Genomic DNA, 20383 nt, shown 5'->3' on the forward strand with positions numbered 1-20383 from the left:
ACTCGCCGAAAGGCAACAGAACTATAAATTGTTCAGTGCCTATATCACAGTTCTGAGAGTGGCGCTGTGGGGTTGTGGTCCTATGTGAATACATGAAACTTCTTGGCCCTGGGCGCTCAGACACATAACAGTGTGTCTTTCAGCTCTCACAGGCTTTGGGAAACCTCAGACCACACTTGGATCAGTCCCGGTATCCCTGACAAAGCTTCACAGTACATCGTGGACTCAAGGAGCTTCAATTCTCTTTACGATTTCAGCTAAGGAGTGAGCCACGTTCTGGTCTGGATGTTACCTCTCTGTCCTAGAAATCGCTGCTCACTGTTTCTGGAAGCAGACTACGTTGTGGGATATTTCAGAAGCAAGTCTTCTTCCTAATGAGTAATTCAATGGCATAAACTCTATAGAAGGGGTCTCAAGCCTGCCGGCCTTCATGAGCTCACCATCCACCAGTTCCCGTGATAGAGAGAGCATAACTGAAATGTTAAATGCAAGTTGAATCAAACATAAAGCCCAAATTTCTGAATAGAGAGATTCCAGTTCACTTTGTACATGTTGTCTGTTCACTAAATATTGGTGCCATTGAACACAAGAAATAGGTTGCCCCCTAATGTTTTCAATTATGTCAAACTTCTCTGAACGTCATGTGTGTGCATAGTTAAATACAGATATACACACAGAGGATATTTAGTAACTGCTATTAGTTAGATAAAGGACTCACCAATCTAGTATATCTGTGTTCTTAACTGAAATAAAATTTTTCATTCTTACTTCCTTTTAATTCGGGCAATGGATTTATAATGGTCATGCAATAATTTCTGAAAATTAACTTAAATGTGATTTTGTATAGGAGTAAGAACCCAGTCAGAGGAAACTCTCAAATAGGTGCCTTTCTCTTATATATCCTTCCCCTTGTCTGTAATTCTCATCTCTTCTTCTAGGGAGATATTTATTACTTTACATTAAAAATGGATTTATCTTGCTTCAATTTACTTTGTGAATTCACATGAAGTTTGCTAGTTCATTGGAACAGAGCATCATGGTGTGTAATATAAGAAATTTGGTCCCCAAAAGAGAAATATATAAATGTATGTGTCTGTGTGAGTGTGTGTCTGGGTGTGTGTGTGTGCTCATGCACGTATGCATGTGTTTTAAGGGGACGGGAAAGTAAGAGGATGTTTTTTCTCTTCCATTGTGTAATATGTTCAGAAATTTTCATTTTTCATAAAACTTTATAATGTTGAATAATTTTAGAAGTTTTGAACTGTTGTCACATCTGCTCCCAGAAAGTCTGCATTAGTTAGAAATTTGTAGAAAATGGAAGTCATTATGTCCCTAGAAGTCAGTCAACATGTGGGTAAGACTGTAACCAAGAAGGACCCTATGGGGCCTTTCTAGGATGGGCTTTTCCCATCTCCTCTGTTTTAGCTCCTCTTGAAGTACCTAGATAACAGTATCTGATGCAAATTTCCAGAGCTGGTTTTTTTCTTAACCCCAGACATCACTTTTTTTTTAAGTTTATTTCTTTTTTAACTGAAGGATAATTGCTCTACAGAATTTTGTTGTTTTCTGTCAAACATTAGCATGAATCGGCCATAGGTGCACATACGTCCCCTCCTTCCCTCTTTAACCTCCCTCCCATCTCCCTCCCCATCCCACTCCTCTAGGTTGATACACAGCCCCTGTTTGAGTTCCCAGAGACAAACAGCAAATTCCCATTGGCTATGTATTTTACATATGGTAATGTAAGTTTCCGTGTTACTCTCTGTGGTGAAACCCCCCACCAAATGGAAGGTGTTAACTATTTGACCCCAGGAGCTCATAGCCTCAGGCCTCCTGGAGCCTAAGGTCTGATGAAGTTAACCCCTATGACACCACCCATCAGCCAGTCAGAGACTCGGGCCTGAGTGGATCACATACCCTGCGACTTCTCTCCCTCACCTGGTTTTTAAAAACAGAGTGAAATAAGCCAGAAAGATAAAGACCAATACAGTATACTAACGCATATATATGGAATTTAGAAAGATGGTAACAATAACCCTATATGCAAAACAGAAAAAAAAGACACCGATGTACAGAACAGAATTTTGGACTCTATGGGAGAAGGCGAGGGTGGGATGTTTCGAGAGAACAGCATCGAAACGTGTATATTATCTAGGGTGAAACAGATCACCAACCCAGGCTGGATGCATGAGACAAGTGCTCGGGCCTGGTGCACTGGGAAGACCCAGAGGGATCAGGTAGAGAGGGAGGTGGGAGGGGGGATCGGGATGGGGAATACATGTAAATCCATGTCTGATTCATGTCAATGTATGACAAAAACCACTAGAATGTTGTAATTAGCCTCCAACTAATAAAAATAAATGGAAAAAAATAATAATAAAAAAATAAAAGAAAAACTAAAAAAAAAAAGGTTTGAACTCAGGGGGCTTTTAGGGAATGAACCACCCTTCTCAATAAACCTTTCTCTGCTCTAAACTCCTACATTTTGGTGTGTTTGGCCTCACTGTGCATCAGGCACAGCAACTTTCACTAACAAGACTTTACAGGTAAACCTATCACTCCAGGCTTTGTCTGCTGTGTTTGAACTTCAACATTGCTCTACTACTATCTCTTGCATCGGACATTCTCAAAGACCCACTGCGCATGTACAGACCTGCTGCTTTGATGACATTATCAATGACCTCCATTGGGACCTGCTCGTGACTTATGAATCTAACAGACCGTCTCTTATTGAGAAGTTCATAAAACTCTTGGGATCTCTTAACCATTTCCTTCTCTGGGTATCTGGTGTGGGAGAATGGGATATGTTCCACCTCTTCCTCTGACTCTTGCCATTCATCAGCCTCTGCAAATAGGAACAAGACAGCAAATTAAATGATCTCTTGGTTTTGAAAGGGGATGCCCCCTCCCCGCCCCCATATGCCTCATTAGCATAAGAATTCTTTTGAGTTGACTATTTTTAGGAAACAGAAGACACAGGAGAAACTCTGAAAACCAGAGTAGAAGTCACTCTTTGGTAAGCAGAGGTTTACATTTATAAAGGAATTCTCCATTTGGAAGTATCTTCCTCTCTGCACCAGGAAGAGAAGGATGATTCTAAATCACAATAAACTCTTGTCAATAGAGTAGGTGTGGCCGTAAATCTCTGTAACAACTTTACTCTTATTTACTCTGCTTTTTCTGATAACCTCCCATAACTGACCCTGCCCAGTGCCCAACACATTTCTTTTGTCTTTATCTGAAACTGATCATTAAGGTGGTGGCTGGGGCCATTTCCCTGGCAGATCAGCTGGTAAAGAATCTGCCTGCAATGTAGGAGACCTGTGTTTGATTATTGGCTTGGGAAGATTCCCTGGAGAAGGGAAGGGCAATCCACTCCAGTATTCTTGCCTGGAGAATTCCATGGACAGAGGAACCTGGCAGGCTACAGTCCATGGGGTCACAAAGAGTTGGACATGACTGAGCGACTTTCACTTTCTTTCTGGAGCCATTTCAGGGGGGTTACTCAGTTTTCCTGGATCTCTCCCATGTATACAAGAAATATACTTATTGTTAAATTTCTGTTTGTTTTTCTCTTGTTATATCTGTATTTATTACGAAGAAGAGATGTCTCAGCAAAAAACCTAGAAGAATAGAGGGAAATGTCTTTATTCTCTTTTAGAGTCACAAGGTGGCCAGTGGGGAAAGGGAAATCAAGTTCTCAAAAATATTGCTAAGGATATGAGCTCAAAAACATCATAAAAAAATGAAAAGGGTCTGAGAATCCTGAACCCTAATCTTGCCTGTCCTTCAAACTCTAGACTGGTTACAAATCAAGAAATAGAAAATTTTTGCTTCCCCAAAGATGAGAATTTCTGTTAATGGTGAACTAGCTTATTGAAGCAATCTCCCACCAGCTGAAAATAACTAAAGTGAAAGTGAAGTCGCTCAGTTTTGTCCGACTTTTTGCCACCCCATGGACTGTAGCCTACCAGGCTTCTCTGTCTATGGGATTTTCCAGGCAAGAATACTGGCGTGGGTTGCCATTTCCTTCTGGAGAGCCTCCTGACCCAGGGATTGAACCCGGATCTCCCACATTTTAGACAGATACTTTACCGTTTGAGCCACCAGGGAAGTCCAAAGTGTTAGTCGTTCAGCCATGTCTGACCCTTTTGTGACCTTATCAACTGTAGCCCACCAGGCTATTGTTCATGGAATTCTCCAGGCATGAATACTAGAATGAGTAGCCATTTCCTTCTCCAGGGGATTTTCCTGGCCCAGGGATTGAACCCGGGTCTCCTGTATTGCAGGCAGTTTCTTTACCATCTGAGCCACTAGGAATCATTGAACATCACTAAGATCTTGAAAAAAAAAAAAAAGTATTACTTTAAAACCTATTGTAAAATCATTAAATTGCTAACAGCATAGTAAGATATACCCAGGCCAAAACTTAAGGGAAACTAGGAACCTGTGAAGGTAAATAAGTGCAAAAGCTGCATTTGCCCTGTTAGTACCTGCCAATCCCTATATATTTACATGTTTATTTTTATATTTTCAGGGATCAAGAGAGACAGAAATCAAAGCTCAGACCCATATACAATGGGAAGTCTAACAAGCTGGAGTCCCAAGGCCACATCCTTAGAAAAAGTAAGAAATGTAAATAAGTCAGCCCCCAAGGGGTTATAGCATTTCTGTGAGTCATGCCTCAAACTTGAACTTGGAACAATGTGGTCCTGCCTGAAAATAGCCCCATCACCCAACAGAAGCAAATCCCAACATAGAGATAATTTTAAGTACAGTTGTCAGCAATCCACCAAAGACAACCAGACATACACAAAACCAAAACACCTTGAACAAACTATAGCAGAGTAGATTTTTAAAAATAGAATCAGACACCTGAAGTCTCCAAATATGGAATCGTCAGACTCAAAACGTAGAAAAACTTTGATGGCTAGGTTTAGAGGGAAAAAAAGACAAGCATTTATAAATCTGTAGGGTATAGGAAAAAATGAAAAGTTATATGGAAAATATTTTAAAATAGAGATTTTAAAATTGAAAAATAAAATAATAGAACTAAGAACTTGGTGGATGAGTTTAACAGCAGGTTAGACATACCTAAAGAAAGAGTTAATGAACTGTAGATAATTCAGAAGAAGATATCTTGAATAGAGCAAGGAAAGACCAAAAGATGGAAAACATAAAAGAAAGATCAAGAAAAATAAAACAGAATGAGAATGTCTATTTTATGTCTGATGTTAGTCACAGCAGGAGATGGGAAAGAGGATGCGGCAGAGGCCATATTTGAAGGAGACTATTTGTTAAAAGGGCTTCCAGGGTGACTCAGCAGAAAAAAAGCCACCTGCAATGCAGGAGACTCAGGTTCAATCCCTGGGTGTGGAAGATCCTCTGGAGGAGGGCGTGGCAACCCACTCCAGTGTTCTTGCCTGGAGAATCCCAGAGACAGATACATGCGTCTGATTTTAAAACAAACAAACAAACAAACAAACAAACAAAAACTGATGAAAAATGCCAGATCTACAGATTCGAGAGGCCCAGTCAATCCCAGGTAGTAAAAGAGAAGGAAATGACAACCCACTCCAGTGTTCTTGCCTGGAGAATCCCAGGGACAGAGGAGCCTGGTGGGCTGCCGTCTATGGGGTCTCACGGAGTCGGACACGACTGAAGCGACTTAGCAGCAGCAGTAAATGAGAAAAGAAGTCCACATCTTTTATAATCAAATATAAAACCTCAAAATCAGCCAGAGGGGAAAAAAAAGATTCCTTTAGGAGGAGGCCCAGATGGCTTCCTAAGGGAGTTAGTTCTACCAAACACTCAAAGAACATGCATGCATGCATGCATGCATACTGAGTCGCTTCAGTCGTGTCCGACTCTCCAGGCTCCTCTGTCCACGGGATTCTCCAGGCAAGACTACTGGAGGGGGTTGCCATGCCTTCCTCCAGGGGATCTTTCCAACCCAGGGATCGAACCCTTGTCTCTTATGTCTCCTGCATTGGCAGGCAGGTTTTTTACCACTGGCACCAGCTGGGAAGCCTGAATAATACTGGAGTGGGCTGCCGTGCCCTCCTCCAGGGGATCTTCCCAACCCAAGGATTGAACCCTCATTTCTTAGTTTCCTGCATTGGCAAGCAGGTTCTTTATCACAAAGAATAATTATTGCTAAATTTTCTCAAACTCTTACCAAGAATAGAAATAGAGGAAACATCATCCCCAACTCATTTTATGACGCACACAGCCTTGTTACCAAGTCTGACTAGGACATTAAAAGAAAGAAAGGCTACAGATTCAACTTCCTCATAAATATAGATGCAAAGAGTCCTGACCAAAATATTAGTAAACAGAATTCAACGATATATAAAAAACAATGCACTTTGACCAAGTTGGGATTATCCCAGGAATGGAAGTTAACAATGTTAGCAAAACCATGTTTGTTACATTCACAATTATTACATTCATTGTAATACAGAAAAAGTATTTGATAAAATTAGGCATTCATCTTTTAGTAAATTGGAAGTAAAGTAAATAAAGGAACTTTCTTAACCTGATAAAGTCTAGCTATGGGGAAAAAATGAAAACAAAACTCCCCAGAACCAACTGCATAGTTAATGGTGAAACATTTAAACTCTTCCATCAGATATTGAAAATGAATTAATATTGCCTAGTCTCACCAGAGTTTTAATTATGAAAGACTAACTTTCGAAGCTTTTAAGAAAGAATGTAGGAGACTATCTTCATGACTGTGTAGAGAAGAAGAATTTTTTAAATAAGACACAAAAATATTAACCATAAGGAAAAAATCTGTTCCACTTACCTACACTAAATTTATCTTTACACCTGCCTGCTTCTACCATGTTCTTCCATATAATATATATACATATATATATATAATTTATTCTACCATATAACATATCTATATACATATATATAATACATTCTACCATATTATATATATATATAATATATTCTACCATATTATATATATATATTCTACAAGTATACGTATGCTTAACTTGAGTTAGTCTTGAACTTCTGGTTATTGTTGGGCTTCACCAACTACTAGAATCTTGGAGACAGAAGATGCCAAAAAGAGACCAGTACAGAAAGTGGACTTCAGTACATCAAATCAGAATAAATTGGTGTGAGTTGGACTCTTCAGGGAAATTTAAATCAGATAAATAAGGCTTTACCAAGAAGGCTGCCAAGGAAATAGACACTGAAAATATCAGTGGAATCTAATGAGTAGATAGTTCTTTTATACAAAGGCTGAAGTCTTTCCTAAACCTGATCTGATATTTTTCAGCCTGTTGGGGATTGGTGCAGAGAAGCCACATAACCAGTAGAAGGCAACTCCTACTTAGATAACAGCAGGTAATCAGAATCCACTATGATCAAATTCCCCAAAATGCTGAGCACTTACATTCATTAAAGTAATAGATTAAGAGTGTTTTAAACCATGAAATTTATCTGTGTGCATGTGCATGGCTTACCTGAATTATTACTGTACTACCTAAACTGTACCTTTAGGAAACTGAATATAATGCTATCATATATCTTTCTCATTCACAACCCAAAACCCAATGAATATTTGCCTGATAAGACATATTATATCCCATGCCTTCAGTTGTGTGACAGAAAATAGTTAACTGTGACTTTCTTCCTTGAGTAGATTCAAATCCATTTTGATGCCATGGATTAACTGATGTTGGGGTTATGATTGTATTGTGGTTGTTGTGACATTTACTAAAGGGTTCTCATTTCTAGTAATGGTTATTTACATAATTTAAACCAACTCTGTAAAGTAAAAAAAGCTAAAATGCTTAGTAAAATATAATTTAGAATGTTTTCTTCTTAATGAGAACATTTTTTCTTAATGAGCTAATCTGTCATTTCCCTGGTGACTCAGTGGTAAAGAATCCACCTGTAATGCAAGAGACTTGGGTTCGATCCCTGGGTTGGGAAGATCCCCTGGAGAAAGAAATGGCAACCCACTCCAGTATTCTTGCCTGGGAAATTCCAAGGACAGAGGAACCTGGCAGGTGATGGTCCATGGTGTTACAAAGGGTGGCACGACTGAGCAACTAAACCACCACTACCAATCTGTGACTATAGGACATCATAGTTAAAAATCTAGGTGAAGGTTAGTACCAGGAGAGGTAGACCAGCAATTCAGTGTCCAGAGAATATTTTCCAGTTGCCAAGAAATAGCCATGAGGCTGAGTTCAGACAAAGAGATGGTGACAAAAGTCAAAACCCCAGGGCCACCCAGGGCTTGAAGGTTTATATTCCAACAGTAAAACTAAAATGTAAGTAATCCAGCCCTGGTGTCTTAGAGCCTAGGATAATATCCTGTGAGTGATCCAAGGAACCATAAGACATGACCTCATGTTAAAGTTGTCCCAGTGTGACAAAGTTGCTCAACTTGTAGGTGCAAATGTGACTATTCCCTGGAGTAAGTAATAATATCTTGTTGTTGTTGTTGTTGTTGTTTAGTTGCTAAATCGTGTCTGACTCTTTTGGGACCCCATGAACTGTAGCCCATCAGGCTCCTCTGTCCCTGGGATTTCCCAGGCAAGAATACTGGAGTGGTTGCCATTTCTTTCTCCAGGGGATCTTCCTGATCCAGGATTAGAACCACTGTCTCCTGCTTGGCAGGTAGATTCTTTACCACTGAGAAAAACCTAACTATATCACCTGGGAAACCCTAACTATATCTTAGGTCTCAAAAAAATTATGAGTAATTTTCCAAAAGAATAACCAGTGTACAATAAAAAATAACTGTATTCAAGAAAATAAGAAGTCATGAATAATAACCATAGAAACCACAGGCATCAGAAATAGACCTACAAAGACTTGAGATATTGGAATTATCAGACAGATCATGAAGCAGTTTCAAACTGCAACTAGTGTGTAGGATGTTTACAGAAAGTACCTTTGGGAACAAAACCTGTGGAAAGGAGAGGGAAGAAACATGATTGGACAGAAGACATCATACTTCATTGTAAGCCTTGTATGATGGCTTAGCCAACAATAGGGCATCTTTGGAAGAAAAATAGCCCATAAGAGTTGTCCGCAACTAGGCCCAAATGACTGGGCCTTTATACCCCTAAGCCAACCAATCATTGCATATAAACCACTCTGGGAAAGGCAGAATCTTGGGCAAAGCAAAGGTAAACTCTGGAATATGCAGACAGTTGAAGGCTATTTGTTTACAACACTCCTAACAGAAGGAGCAACAAGTCTTTCCTTGAAGGGTGATACATTTCCATGCCCATCACACTGTAACTCTGCAATCCCATGCATACCCCAGAGATAGTCATGTGTGTATATCCTGGGAATAAGTATTAAAATGTTCTTACAGGCATAGTTTATCATAGTCCTGAATTGGAAATAGCCCAGATCTTCCTCAACAGTAAAATAAATAAAGTGTGATATACTCATGAAACAGAATACTATACAGCAGCAAAAATGAATGAACTGCAGTCAAATGCCTAACCTGAATGAATTTTACAAATAAAATGTTAAGCAAAAGAACAAAGTGAAAAGAATATAAGCAATAAAATGCTACTGTTTAGGAATGCGTATTTAGGTGATACGTCTGTAAAGAAAAGCAAATAAGTAATTCCCATAAAATTAAAAATAGTAGTTCTGTCTGTGGGATGAAAGAGGTGTGACTGGGAATATATGGGTTTATGGAGTACTAGAAATTTTTACTTCTTGATCTAAGTGATAATTATATGGATTTTTGCCTTCAAATTATTTGTTAAGCCATTCATCTATGTTTTATACACGTTTCCAGCCAGCATAGTACATTTCACAGGCTTCTCTGGTGGCTCAGGATAAAGAATCCACCTGCAATATAGCATATACGGGTTTGAACCCTGTGTCCATGAGGTTGCAAAGAGTTCAACATGACTTAGTGACTAAATCAACCGCTACCTTACATTTTGCAATTAAGGGATTTGTGTGTGTGTGTTTTGTTTTAATAAGAAAGCCATAGAAATGAATTACGCAAACAACCCCAAGGGTAGATCAACTGAACACAACTGTTAAGACACTTCACAGTCTCTTAAGTGAGTCAGAAGGATGAGAGATAAATCATCTGGGGAAGGTGGGGCAAAAGTAGGAGATGGAATGAATGAATACAGTTAATTTGTCCTAAATATGCAGTAATCTCTCATGGAGCCAGAACTATAGCTTAGATTTCTTAACTCTTAAATCAATGTTCCTCCCTTCCTGCCCCCCGAGTACAGAGGCTTTGCTTTCTGAGGCAGGTTTCAGTTACCCAGGTTCAACTGTGTTCTGACTATATTAAGTGGAAAATTCAAGAAATAAGCAATTTATACCAGTAGTCATGTATGGATGTGAGAGTTGAACTATAAAGAAGGCTGAATGCCAAAGAATTTATGCTTTTGAACTGTGGTATTGGTGAAGACTCTTGAGAGTCCCTTGGACTGCAAGGAGATCCACCCAGTCCTCCTAAAGGAAATCAGTCCTGACTATTCATTGGAAGGACTGATGCTGAAGCTGAAACTCCAATACTTTGGCCACCTGATGCGAAAAGCTGACTCATTGGAAAAGACCCTGATGCTAGGAAAGATTGAAGGCGGGAGGAGAAGGGGATGACAGAGAATGAGATGATTGGATGGCATCACCAACTCGATGGACAAGAGTTTGATTAAGCTCTGGGAGTTGGTGGTGGAGGGAAGCCTGGAGTGCTGCAGTCCATGGGATTGCAAAGAGTCGGACATGACTGAGTGACTGAACTGAACTGAAGTTTTAAATTATGCACCATTCTGAGTAAGATGATGAAATCTAATGTCCCGCTCCATCCACCCACCCACATGAATCATCCTTTTGTTCACATATCCACCTAATTAGACAGTTAGTAGCCTTAGGGCTTACCTGGTGACTCAGAGGGTAAAGAATCTGCCTGCAGTGCTGGAGACCTGAGTTTGATCCCTAGGTTGAGAAGATCCCCTGGAGGAATGCATGGAAACCCACTCCAGTATCCTTGCCTGGAGAATCCCCAGGGACAGCAGAGCCTGGCGGGCTACAGTCCTTGAGGCCACGGAAAGAGTCGGACATGACCGAGCAATTGAGCACAGCACAGTTATCAGGTCAACTGCTGGGGTACTGCTTGTTCTCAAGTAGCCCTGATTTTACTTAATAGTGACCTCAAAGCACGTGAGTAATGATGCTGGCAATTCAGATATTCTCTTCAGTTCAGTTCAGTCGCTCAGTCGTGTCCGACTCTTTGCGACCCCTTGAATTGCAGCATGCCAGGCCTCCCTGTCCATCACCAACTCCCGGAGTTTACCCAAACTCATGTCCACTGAGTCGGTGATGCCATCCAACAATCTGATCCTCTGTCGTCCCCTTCTCCTCCTGCCCTCAATCTTTCCCAGCATCAGGGTCTTTTCAAATGAGTCAGCTCTTTGCATCAGGTGGCCAAAGGATTGGAGTTTCAGCTTCAGCATCAGTCCTTCCAATGAATACCCAGGACTGATCTCCTTTTCTTACTGTGTCTAATTTAAACTTTACCATAGGCATGTATGTATAGGGAAAGGTTAGGGTATGTAGGGTTCAGTACTATCTGCAGTTTTAGGTATCCACTTGGGGTCTTGGGTGGTTGCCCCTCAGGATTAGGGTGGGGGGGGGGACTGCAGTCAATGTCCAGGAGGTGAGATGTCGCTTAGGGATCCCTCAAATAAAGATGAGAATGACACTAGAAAGGAGGATCCAGAAGATCCAGAAGAATCCAAGAAGATCCAGGGCCTGGCCCTGAGGGTCTGGGGCATTCCAGGTGGAATTCATGTAGGAGAGAGTCCTCCGCCCCGGCGAGCACCCACGCATTTCACTCCTGGGTATGTGATGATGGGGAAAAGAAGGCAAGAGGGAGAAAAGGGGATTTGGGCGAGATTGAGAACCCAACTGCAATACTAGTAGGGATCATGGTAGCTCATTGCTAGCAGTGAGAAACTTCTTACACTTTACTAGCTCAGGGCAGTGGGAGCCCACACCGTACACATTTAATGAGATGGCCCAGTTGCTAAATCAGAAGGTACTAGATGTGATGGGGGAGTGGCCACTAACACCTACCAGCTTTCTAGCGTTCCACCCTGAACCAAACCCAGATGTCATCAGGTCAACTTTATCAAATGCATCAGCAAAGACTTTCGACACCAGTGATACTCCCCCACCGTGTGTCCAAAGTCCAGCAAACTCTGTAGTCACTCAATGGTAAATGACTAATGCATGAAAGGCCTCCTTAACTTCAGGTCTGTCCACCATTTGCAGAAACTAAAGGCAGCGAAGGGGCATGAGTCGGCAGTTTCTGCAGCCACTGAAGTCCAGGGTAGGCGCTCCTACTCGGGCAGAATGAAGGGGCGGCCTCTCAAGCCTTATCAGCGCAGCCTTCTCTCTGAGCCAGCAGACACACGGTCCCAACCACCGCTGGGTTGGATTGTCCTGAAGGGCTTTCTGAGCAGAGCACAGGGGGGCTGCTATTCCTGGAGCCTCTCCCAGGACAGAAAGTCTACACTCGACCTGGGGAAAGGGGTCAGCTGAGCCAGACGGAGAGAAGCTCCGAGGGACTGCAGGGCAGTGAACCGATACAAAAGGCACGGCTCTCTCCTTCCTCCTGAACTCCTAACCATCCCCCCCGCCCCCCAGAGAATGTGGCTTCACCAAAGGAGAGGGAAGAGCCTCCATTCTGTGGCTTTTCTGCCTCCACCCCAGACCAGCTAAGCCACTCTGGTGGATTCATTCAAGTGGTGGAGCCCACATATTTCAAAATAAATGCACACTGCTGCGGTCTGCTTTTAACAGAAGTCCTGTGCTGTCACGCATGGAGTTTGCTATTGACACCAAAACCAACTCGCCTTGTATTGTGGCTTGAATGCCAGGGAGCCAAATTGCTCCCTAATTAGGTTTAATGGCCAAGTAATTCTAGGTCATGTTTATCCTTTAATGTTTAACTTGGAGGCATTTTTCTGGCTGCATTTTTCTATGTGAACTGCTTTTGTGTTCTTGCAGTTCCACTTCCAAATCTTGGCAAACGGGCCAAATGTTTTCCGGCTATGAAACCGCTAGGCCAATTTGTGTTGTATCATCCTTGTTCCCTCCCTGCAATTTTGGAGGAGCCTTGAGCAACCATGTTAATAAGGCTCTGGGTGACGCAGCTCTTGCAGTTGACAATGGGAACAGCTCTGGGGCTCAACATTGGCCCAGAGAACGTCTCCTTCCCACTTCCTCAGCCATCACTTTCCTTTCTGTGTGGGCCTCTCTGCCATTTGTTATAGTGTAAACTTACTCACTAGCAACAGCAAGGGTGGGCAGGAGTTGGGGCGTCTGGGAGTGTTCAGCTGGAAAGATCTGAATTAGAGCAATGCTATCCCAGGTGAAGTGGACAGAACTTGTTTTCTGAGACCCTCCACCTCTTCTGGGGTCCCCAGTATCCTGTGTTGACCTTCATTCTCCCCAGCAGCACTCACCCAGATTTGATCCCAAGGATAACATCTCCATCAAATCCTTTCCTGTCCCTAATCTTCTCTCATTTGAATTAGAATTTACCTCTCCTTTATCCTAGGACTATAATGTCTTACAGGAGGCCTGGTAAACCAGCCTTTTAAAATTAGTCATGCAGAAGTATGCATGGGTGTCAAAAGATGATGAAAGGCAAAGACGAAGCTGAATTCCTTTCTTCTTATAGCAGAGGAAAGCTAGGTGGGTCACGAGTGCTGCTCTTACATAGCGTTTTTGTCAGTGGTATGCTGGTAAACTAGCTCTCTGAGAGTAGGGAGAAAAAGATCACTGAATTATAGCACTGGCCAATCTCCAGTGCTATAATATAGAGTCAGTACTTCCATCATGGCCTGACTTCAAGCTACTAGCAAGTGAACAATGGCCCATAAATTTCCTGAACCTCTAAGATCTCAGGCTAGTTCTTGCACATCACTTGGCTGGAAAACATGGAGTTCAGGCATTGGTTGACTTCCAGGCATGTAAGAGGGTTGATATCGTCTGTAGGAACAGTGTTACTTGGTTGAGACTGTTGTTGATTGGTTGGCATGCAGAGGAGCTGGTACTGGAATGAATCCATCTCTAATGGTTGACTTGTTAAGCTTTTACTGAAATGAGCTGTCATTGATCCAATGAACAGGTTTGAAACAGCTGCATATGGGTACATAAAAATCCATCTGTTCCTAAGTCTGAGGAACATTTTTATTCTCAGGTGTTGAGCATATTAGATAAAAATTTTGGCAAAGCCTTTATTAGCAGTGACTGGGGCAATAAAGATTCAGTTAGAATACTAGCTTTTGGATGGCTAGCAAAGCCAAGTAAAGAAAATCCCCGCTAACGTTAAAATGGACACATCTGAATGTGTTTCCTGTCTTCTCCTCCTATTTCCAGTTCCATGAGTTTTCGAGAATCTGGAACTGACTGGAGTGTTTTTGTGTAGTATCTTCAGTTCATTTGGGGGAAGCAATCTGAGGTTTCCTGTTTGAGATTAAATATGGGTCATTTCTCCTCCTCAGGCCTCTGCCACAGATAAAGAGGGAACCGAAAATCACCATCAGGGCACCATGTGTGACTGGTCCCCAGACAAAATCTGTGTCTGACATCTAATCAGCGTGTCCTCTCTATGACCCGCCCCCTGCCCCACGCAGGCTGACTCCCCGATCTGTGCATGTGGAACAGGAATCTGGTGAGTCACAGCTGCCAGAGGTTGGATTGGTGCTCATAATTTCCTTAACTCACACTAGAATGGCCTACAGAACTTATTTTACTGTTTTGTCTCTGTTAATTTTCAAAATGGCTTGCCCCTGGTCTCTATTCACTGTTATCAAAGCCATCTCGTGTTTCCTTGGCAATGGTAGCCTTCTCCTCTCCTCCACTGGAGCCACGGTACTGGCAGTGTATCCTGTCTTAGACTGTGTCCACCCACCCAGTGGTTAAGAGCAGGGACTTGGGTGGCAGAGGAGACCGAGTTTAAACATTAACCCTAACTACCACCTATGTGCCCGTGTGACCTCAGGAAATATCACTTAAGTAGACAGTAAAAATCCCAACAAGAGACTGTGAACTCTACACTCGGGGAAAATTTGCTCATGGCTGCTGAGGGGCCTGCTACACGTTCACTTCATTCCTCTTTGTAAAGAATAGAGAATGGAAAGTGAATCAACAGGCAGAGAAGCAGAACAGGGCCCGCAAAGCTTTGGTGTCTGGTCCCAACCATCAGGCGCAGGTCCCTGGAACCAGGTCCCTGGTTCCCCACCAGCCACATCGATCGTTTTGTATCCCTTCAACCCTTGGGTCTTCAGAGCCAGTGGGATTTCCTCAATGCACACACTACTTCTGATCTCTCAGGGAATGTTTAACCCTGTGGGCCATCTCCTGCCTGCTCTGTTCTGGGTCATTCTTTGGAGAAGATGTCTAGCTTGTAAGCCTGGAACTCTGCAACCAGCCCGTGCTGGGTCCTGGCTTCACCACTAGCTGCTTGGACAGATGATTTAGATGATCTGAGCTCAGCTTCTTTATCTGTAATATAGGGATGATAATAGTGCCTGCTCCCTGTATTATGAAGACTAAGTGATTCACCCTGTGTAAAAGTGACCTCGGATATAGAAAGTACCTGGGAGGGCTTGTTATGACTACTAACCTGGTCCTTCTTCCCTACATCTTGTCTTCCAAGTCCATTCCTCCGAGGCAGTTCCTCTCATCTGAATGTGCTCCCCACCAGGTTCTCTCCTCAGCCTTCTCTTTAGCAATACCCGCTAGTGAATTCATTTGTTTTCCAAGTTCCGAACATCACCGTAAGCTAGTGACTCTCCAATCAGCGTCTGTGGACTGGATCTCTCACCTAGAAACCTCCCTTTCTGCTTCAATGTGCCACTGTTCTCTCAAGTCCAACACGCCCATGCACTACACTCAACAGCTTCCCCTTTAAACCGGGTCCCCTCCCCTCACCCTCATATGACAGCGTTGTTCTGATTCTTCCAGTCTCCAAATCATTGCTCTCTTCTTCCTCTTCCAACGTCTAACTTACTTACTGCCAGAGCCCACTGTTCTTCCTTGACCGTCCCTCTGATCCACCTCTTCTCTTGCATCGCACTGTCCCCACCGCCCCGCCCATTGTTACCGGAGCAGATCCTTACCCAGCTTCAGAGTGGGTCTCCCCTCATTCAGGGAAGTGCTTCTCAGCTGGCATAGTGGCGTCCAGGGAGGAGAGTAAGAGGCAGCCCTGCTAGGGGGCTGCCTGGGCTTGGACCCTGTGTGGTATATTCAGTGTACCATTCATGGTATGGCCAGTGGTGCATGGCTTCCAGCATGGAGCACCAGCTGTGTACCCCACCCCCAAATCCTAAGGTTGGGACAACTCAGAACACGCACACACACTTACACACACATGCACACATATACTTCCAGGTGGCCTCTTTTGGAGGGAGGGCAGAGCTTTATTTGCGGGGGGAAGGGGGGGGCTCCCAAATCACTGCAGATGGTGACTGCAGCCATGAAATTAAAAGACACTTGCTCCTTGGAAGAAAAGTTATGACCAACCTAGACAGCATATTAAAAAGCAGAAACATTACTTTGCCAACAAAGTTCCATCTAGTCAAAGCTTTGTTTTTCCCAGTAGTCATGTATGGATGTGAGAGTTGATTATAAAGAAAGCTGTGCACCAAATAATTGATGCTTTTGAACTGTGGTGTTGGAGAAGACTCTTGAGAGTCCCTGGGACTGCAAGGAGATCCAACCAGTCCATCCTAAAGGAGATCAGTCCTGGGTGTTCATTGGAAGGACTGATGTTGAAGCTGAAACTCCAATACTTTGGCCACCTGATGTGAAGAGCTGACTTATTTGGAAAGACCCTGATGCTGGGAAGGATTGAAGGCAGGAGGAGAAGGGGATGAGAGAGGATGAGGTGGTTGGACGGCATCACTGATTCAATGGACACGAGTTTGAATAAACTCCAGGAGTAGGTGATGGACAGGGAGGCCTGGCATGCTGCAGTCCATGGGGTTGCAAAGAGTCAGACATGACTGAGCGACTGAAAACTGGAGCCATTACTACCCCAGCTGAGAGTCACTGAGCCTCGTCCAAGTCAAATCCAGCCCCAGAACTACCTCAGACCCTCCCCAAACACAGATCACTCAGAGCTCCCCAAAACCTCTCCCTTCCTGCCTGCCTCCTTCATCACCTTGTCTCTCTTGGGTCAACCATGCCCCAGCCCATCCTCAACATCCCACTTCATTTTTGCCCCTTCCCTGGTCAGCATAGTCCTTCTGTCTTCTTTGCATCTTTCCTAGCAGTTCTGTATTCATGCTCCTTCTGTTCCTCTTAATCTCCTCATCCTTATTATTCATATCCTAGTAATCACCAGGCCTGGTTCAGCCTTTCTGTAACTGCCTCGCCAAGATCCTGAACCTTCTCAAAACACCTTATAATCAATCAGTTCCTCCTGTCTCTATTATTCTCTTTTAGTTGTCCATTCATTGCCTTGTCTACTGAATCAGACACTCAACTTTGAGGACCACAGCCACTCTTGTCTCTAACCCCCAGGGTTGCTATAATGAGTAGTAGTGAGCCCCTACACAGCTGCCCCTTCTTTTACTTCAAAGTTCTTGATCAAAACCTGACTACTTAACTCATGGCCACACCAGCCCATGCTGTGCCCCCTGCAGAAAGATTTTAGCAGCCAGTCAGGACAGGAGCTGGGGAAAGCCAGCCCTTCAACAGTTCTTTTACTGACAATCCAGCTTTTTACTTGGTGACAGCAAATGACAAGCTGACACCCAAGAGAAGTGATGTCTCCATCACACACTAATTTGTTTGCATGATAGAAATTGATGATGAAACTGACCTGCTTGCATTTATTTCTCTCCATAAGCCCCGCCACCCACTTGCCCTCATTGTAAAAATACAGAAGGTGGAACCCGATCAGCAGAGCCAGTGTCTTTACCTGCTTCCTCCTGGTGGACATCGGTGCTGCCTGTCAAGTCTTCATCCACCCAGGGACGGGCCTCAGCCCTAGGCTCCCTGTTCCTTCTCTCAGTGCCTCCATCAGCATTTTTAAAGATCCACACCACCAAAATGCAGACGACTGCTACCAAGACTGGAGTCAGAAGAAACATGGTGGTGAGGCTGATCGTGAGGGGTGTCCATGCTTCCCAGGCTGGGGTTTAAACAAACAGGGACAGGCGTGTGGAACGCTGAGAGATGAGTGAAGAGAGGGAGGGGTTTGCCCAGGGAAGGAACAGTGAACCTGCTGACTCCACGAGGACTTTGCCAAGGAGCAAAGATCGCAGCTGTGTGCATCAGGGTGTGCTGTGGGTCTGGCAATGCATGAGTGAGTGCACTTTTTTAAACTGTGTGCTCAGTCAGTATACTCTTAGACAATCATTGCCAGCATTTGAGGATATACTTTGAAGCACTAGATCTTGCCAGCCATGGTGGAAGGTATTTCACCTTTCTCCTGTAGATTTTGCTGAAAGCAATGTGTCTTCGACTGATGTGTCTCCTGATGCTAGGAGTCGCTTAGTGTTGGCCCCTTCTCAACCAACCTCCATGGCCCTTTTGAGCAGTTCCCAAATCTGCGATGTTTTCCTGTGGTTTTAGAGACTAGGCAAAGGATTGGCTATCTCAGGCCTCTCGTGCACATTTTGGCTTATGTGTATCTATATTATTTGAATTCTTTTCAACCAGTGTGTACTTTTTTTTTTTTTTTTAACTATTTCTACTTTTTTTATTGTGATAAAATATAATAATATAAAATTTACTATCCTAGCTCTTTTTAAGGCTCCAGTTCAATGACATTAAGTACATTCACAGTGTTGTAAATCCACCCCACTCTTCCAAAAAATGCTTCATCATCCCAAATAGGAACCCTCTAACCATGAAGCAGTAACTCCCCACTTTCTCTTCCCACAGGCCCTGTTAACCTCAAACCCACTTCCTGCCTCATGATTCTGACTATCCTAGGAGCCTTCTGTAAGTGGACCCATAGAGTGTTTGTCTCTTTGTGAATGGCTTGTTTCACTTAGCCGAAAGTCTTCAAAATTCATCCATGTTTTAATATGGATCAGAACGTCATTCTTTTTCATGGTTTAGCGGGTCCTATATATTTTTATGGGGGCTTCCCTAATGTCTCAGCAGGTAACAAATCTGCCTGCAATGCAGCAGATGCAGGTTTGATCCCTGGATCAGGAAGATCCTCTGGAGAAGGAAATGGTAATCCATGTCAGCATCCTTGCCTGAAAAATCCCATGGACAGCAGAGTCTGGAGGGCTACAGTCTATGGGGTCGCAAAGAGTCAGACACAACTGGCTCGGCACAGCACATGTATTTTTATACCTAAAAAATAGATACTAAATAAATGTGATATTTTAAAAAAAGACCATTACAGTACAGTGCAGTGAGTGCTATAACAGACAAGTATGCCTGGTTCCTTATTCCATCTGAGACAGGACAAGACCCCACGGAGGACGTAGCTTCTACTGTCTCATCAAACTCAGTGTGACCTGGGACAGTGCAAATCAGGGAGCCTGCACCAGAATCTAATCTACACACTCTTCCCTTCCTTGAGAAACTCTTGCTACAAAAAAAAAAAAAAAAAGTCAGCAGACCTAGACAATGTGTAGGGTAGTGACATTGTTGCTTTGCCTGAATTTCCACTCCACTGTGTGCTCATGTCTCGTTTCATGACTGGTGATCATAAGTGGATGGATTGGTCAGTCTGCAGACCGCACTGTGAACATCTTTACTCTAGAGAACATATTTTTCCAAGACACACATGTGAGTCTTAACTTCCAGTGCTGGTGGTGAATCTAATTATCCCCGTCCTTGAATCCTTCTGCTTTAGTAACACCCTGCAAGTGTATTTGCAGGGTAAGTGAAATGAGGTGAAAGAGAACTTTCCAGGAAAGAGACTTCCCAGGACATTGAGTGAGGCAGCACCGTTTCTAATGATTCACACAAACAGCCTGTCATCAAGCATTTCTATCAAGTACTTATTTAACAAGTGTTATATCAAGTATCCACACTGTCGGCTGGGGACTTCCCTGGTGATACACTGGTTATAGCTCTGCACTTTCACTACCAGGGGCATGTTCAAACCCTGGTTGGGAAACTAAGATCCCACACGCCATGTGCTGCAGCCAAAACAGAAACAGACTCACAGATTTAGAGAATGAACTTGTGGATGCCAGGAGGAAGGATGGAGAGAAGGAGTGGGGGAAGGGATAGTTAGGGAGTTTGGAATGGACACGTACACACTGAGTCCCTTTGCTGCCCCACCTGGAATTGTTACAATATTGTTAATCAGCTATGCTCCAACACAAAATAAAAAGCTTTTTTTTTTTTTTTTTTTAAAGAAGAACCTTATGGC

The 20383-nt window shown here is 43.2% G+C and overlaps 1 protein-coding gene across 2 annotated transcripts in view; it reads right to left on the reverse strand.

Moving 5' to 3' along the window:
* The window catches only part of IYD (iodotyrosine deiodinase), a 38083-nt gene extending 19878 nt beyond the window's left edge, over positions 1–18205 (reverse strand). For both annotated transcript variants that reach the window (XR_010662465.1, XM_065931126.1), the window contains exons 1-2: positions 17960–18205; positions 2654–2845 (exon numbers count right to left, since the gene is read on the reverse strand). Coding sequence is in view for 1 of the 2 variants with exons in the window: in XM_065931126.1 (XP_065787198.1) it covers positions 2654–2845; positions 17960–18131 (364 nt within the window). In the remaining variant the exon portion in view is untranslated. The remainder of the gene's footprint in view (positions 1–2653; positions 2846–17959) is intronic.
* Between the last annotated feature and the right edge of the window lie 2178 nt (positions 18206–20383).

The sequence above is a fragment of the Muntiacus reevesi genome, chromosome 3 (assembly GCF_963930625.1).
Source record: "Muntiacus reevesi chromosome 3, mMunRee1.1, whole genome shotgun sequence".
Lineage (NCBI taxonomy): Eukaryota > Metazoa > Chordata > Mammalia > Artiodactyla > Cervidae > Muntiacus > Muntiacus reevesi.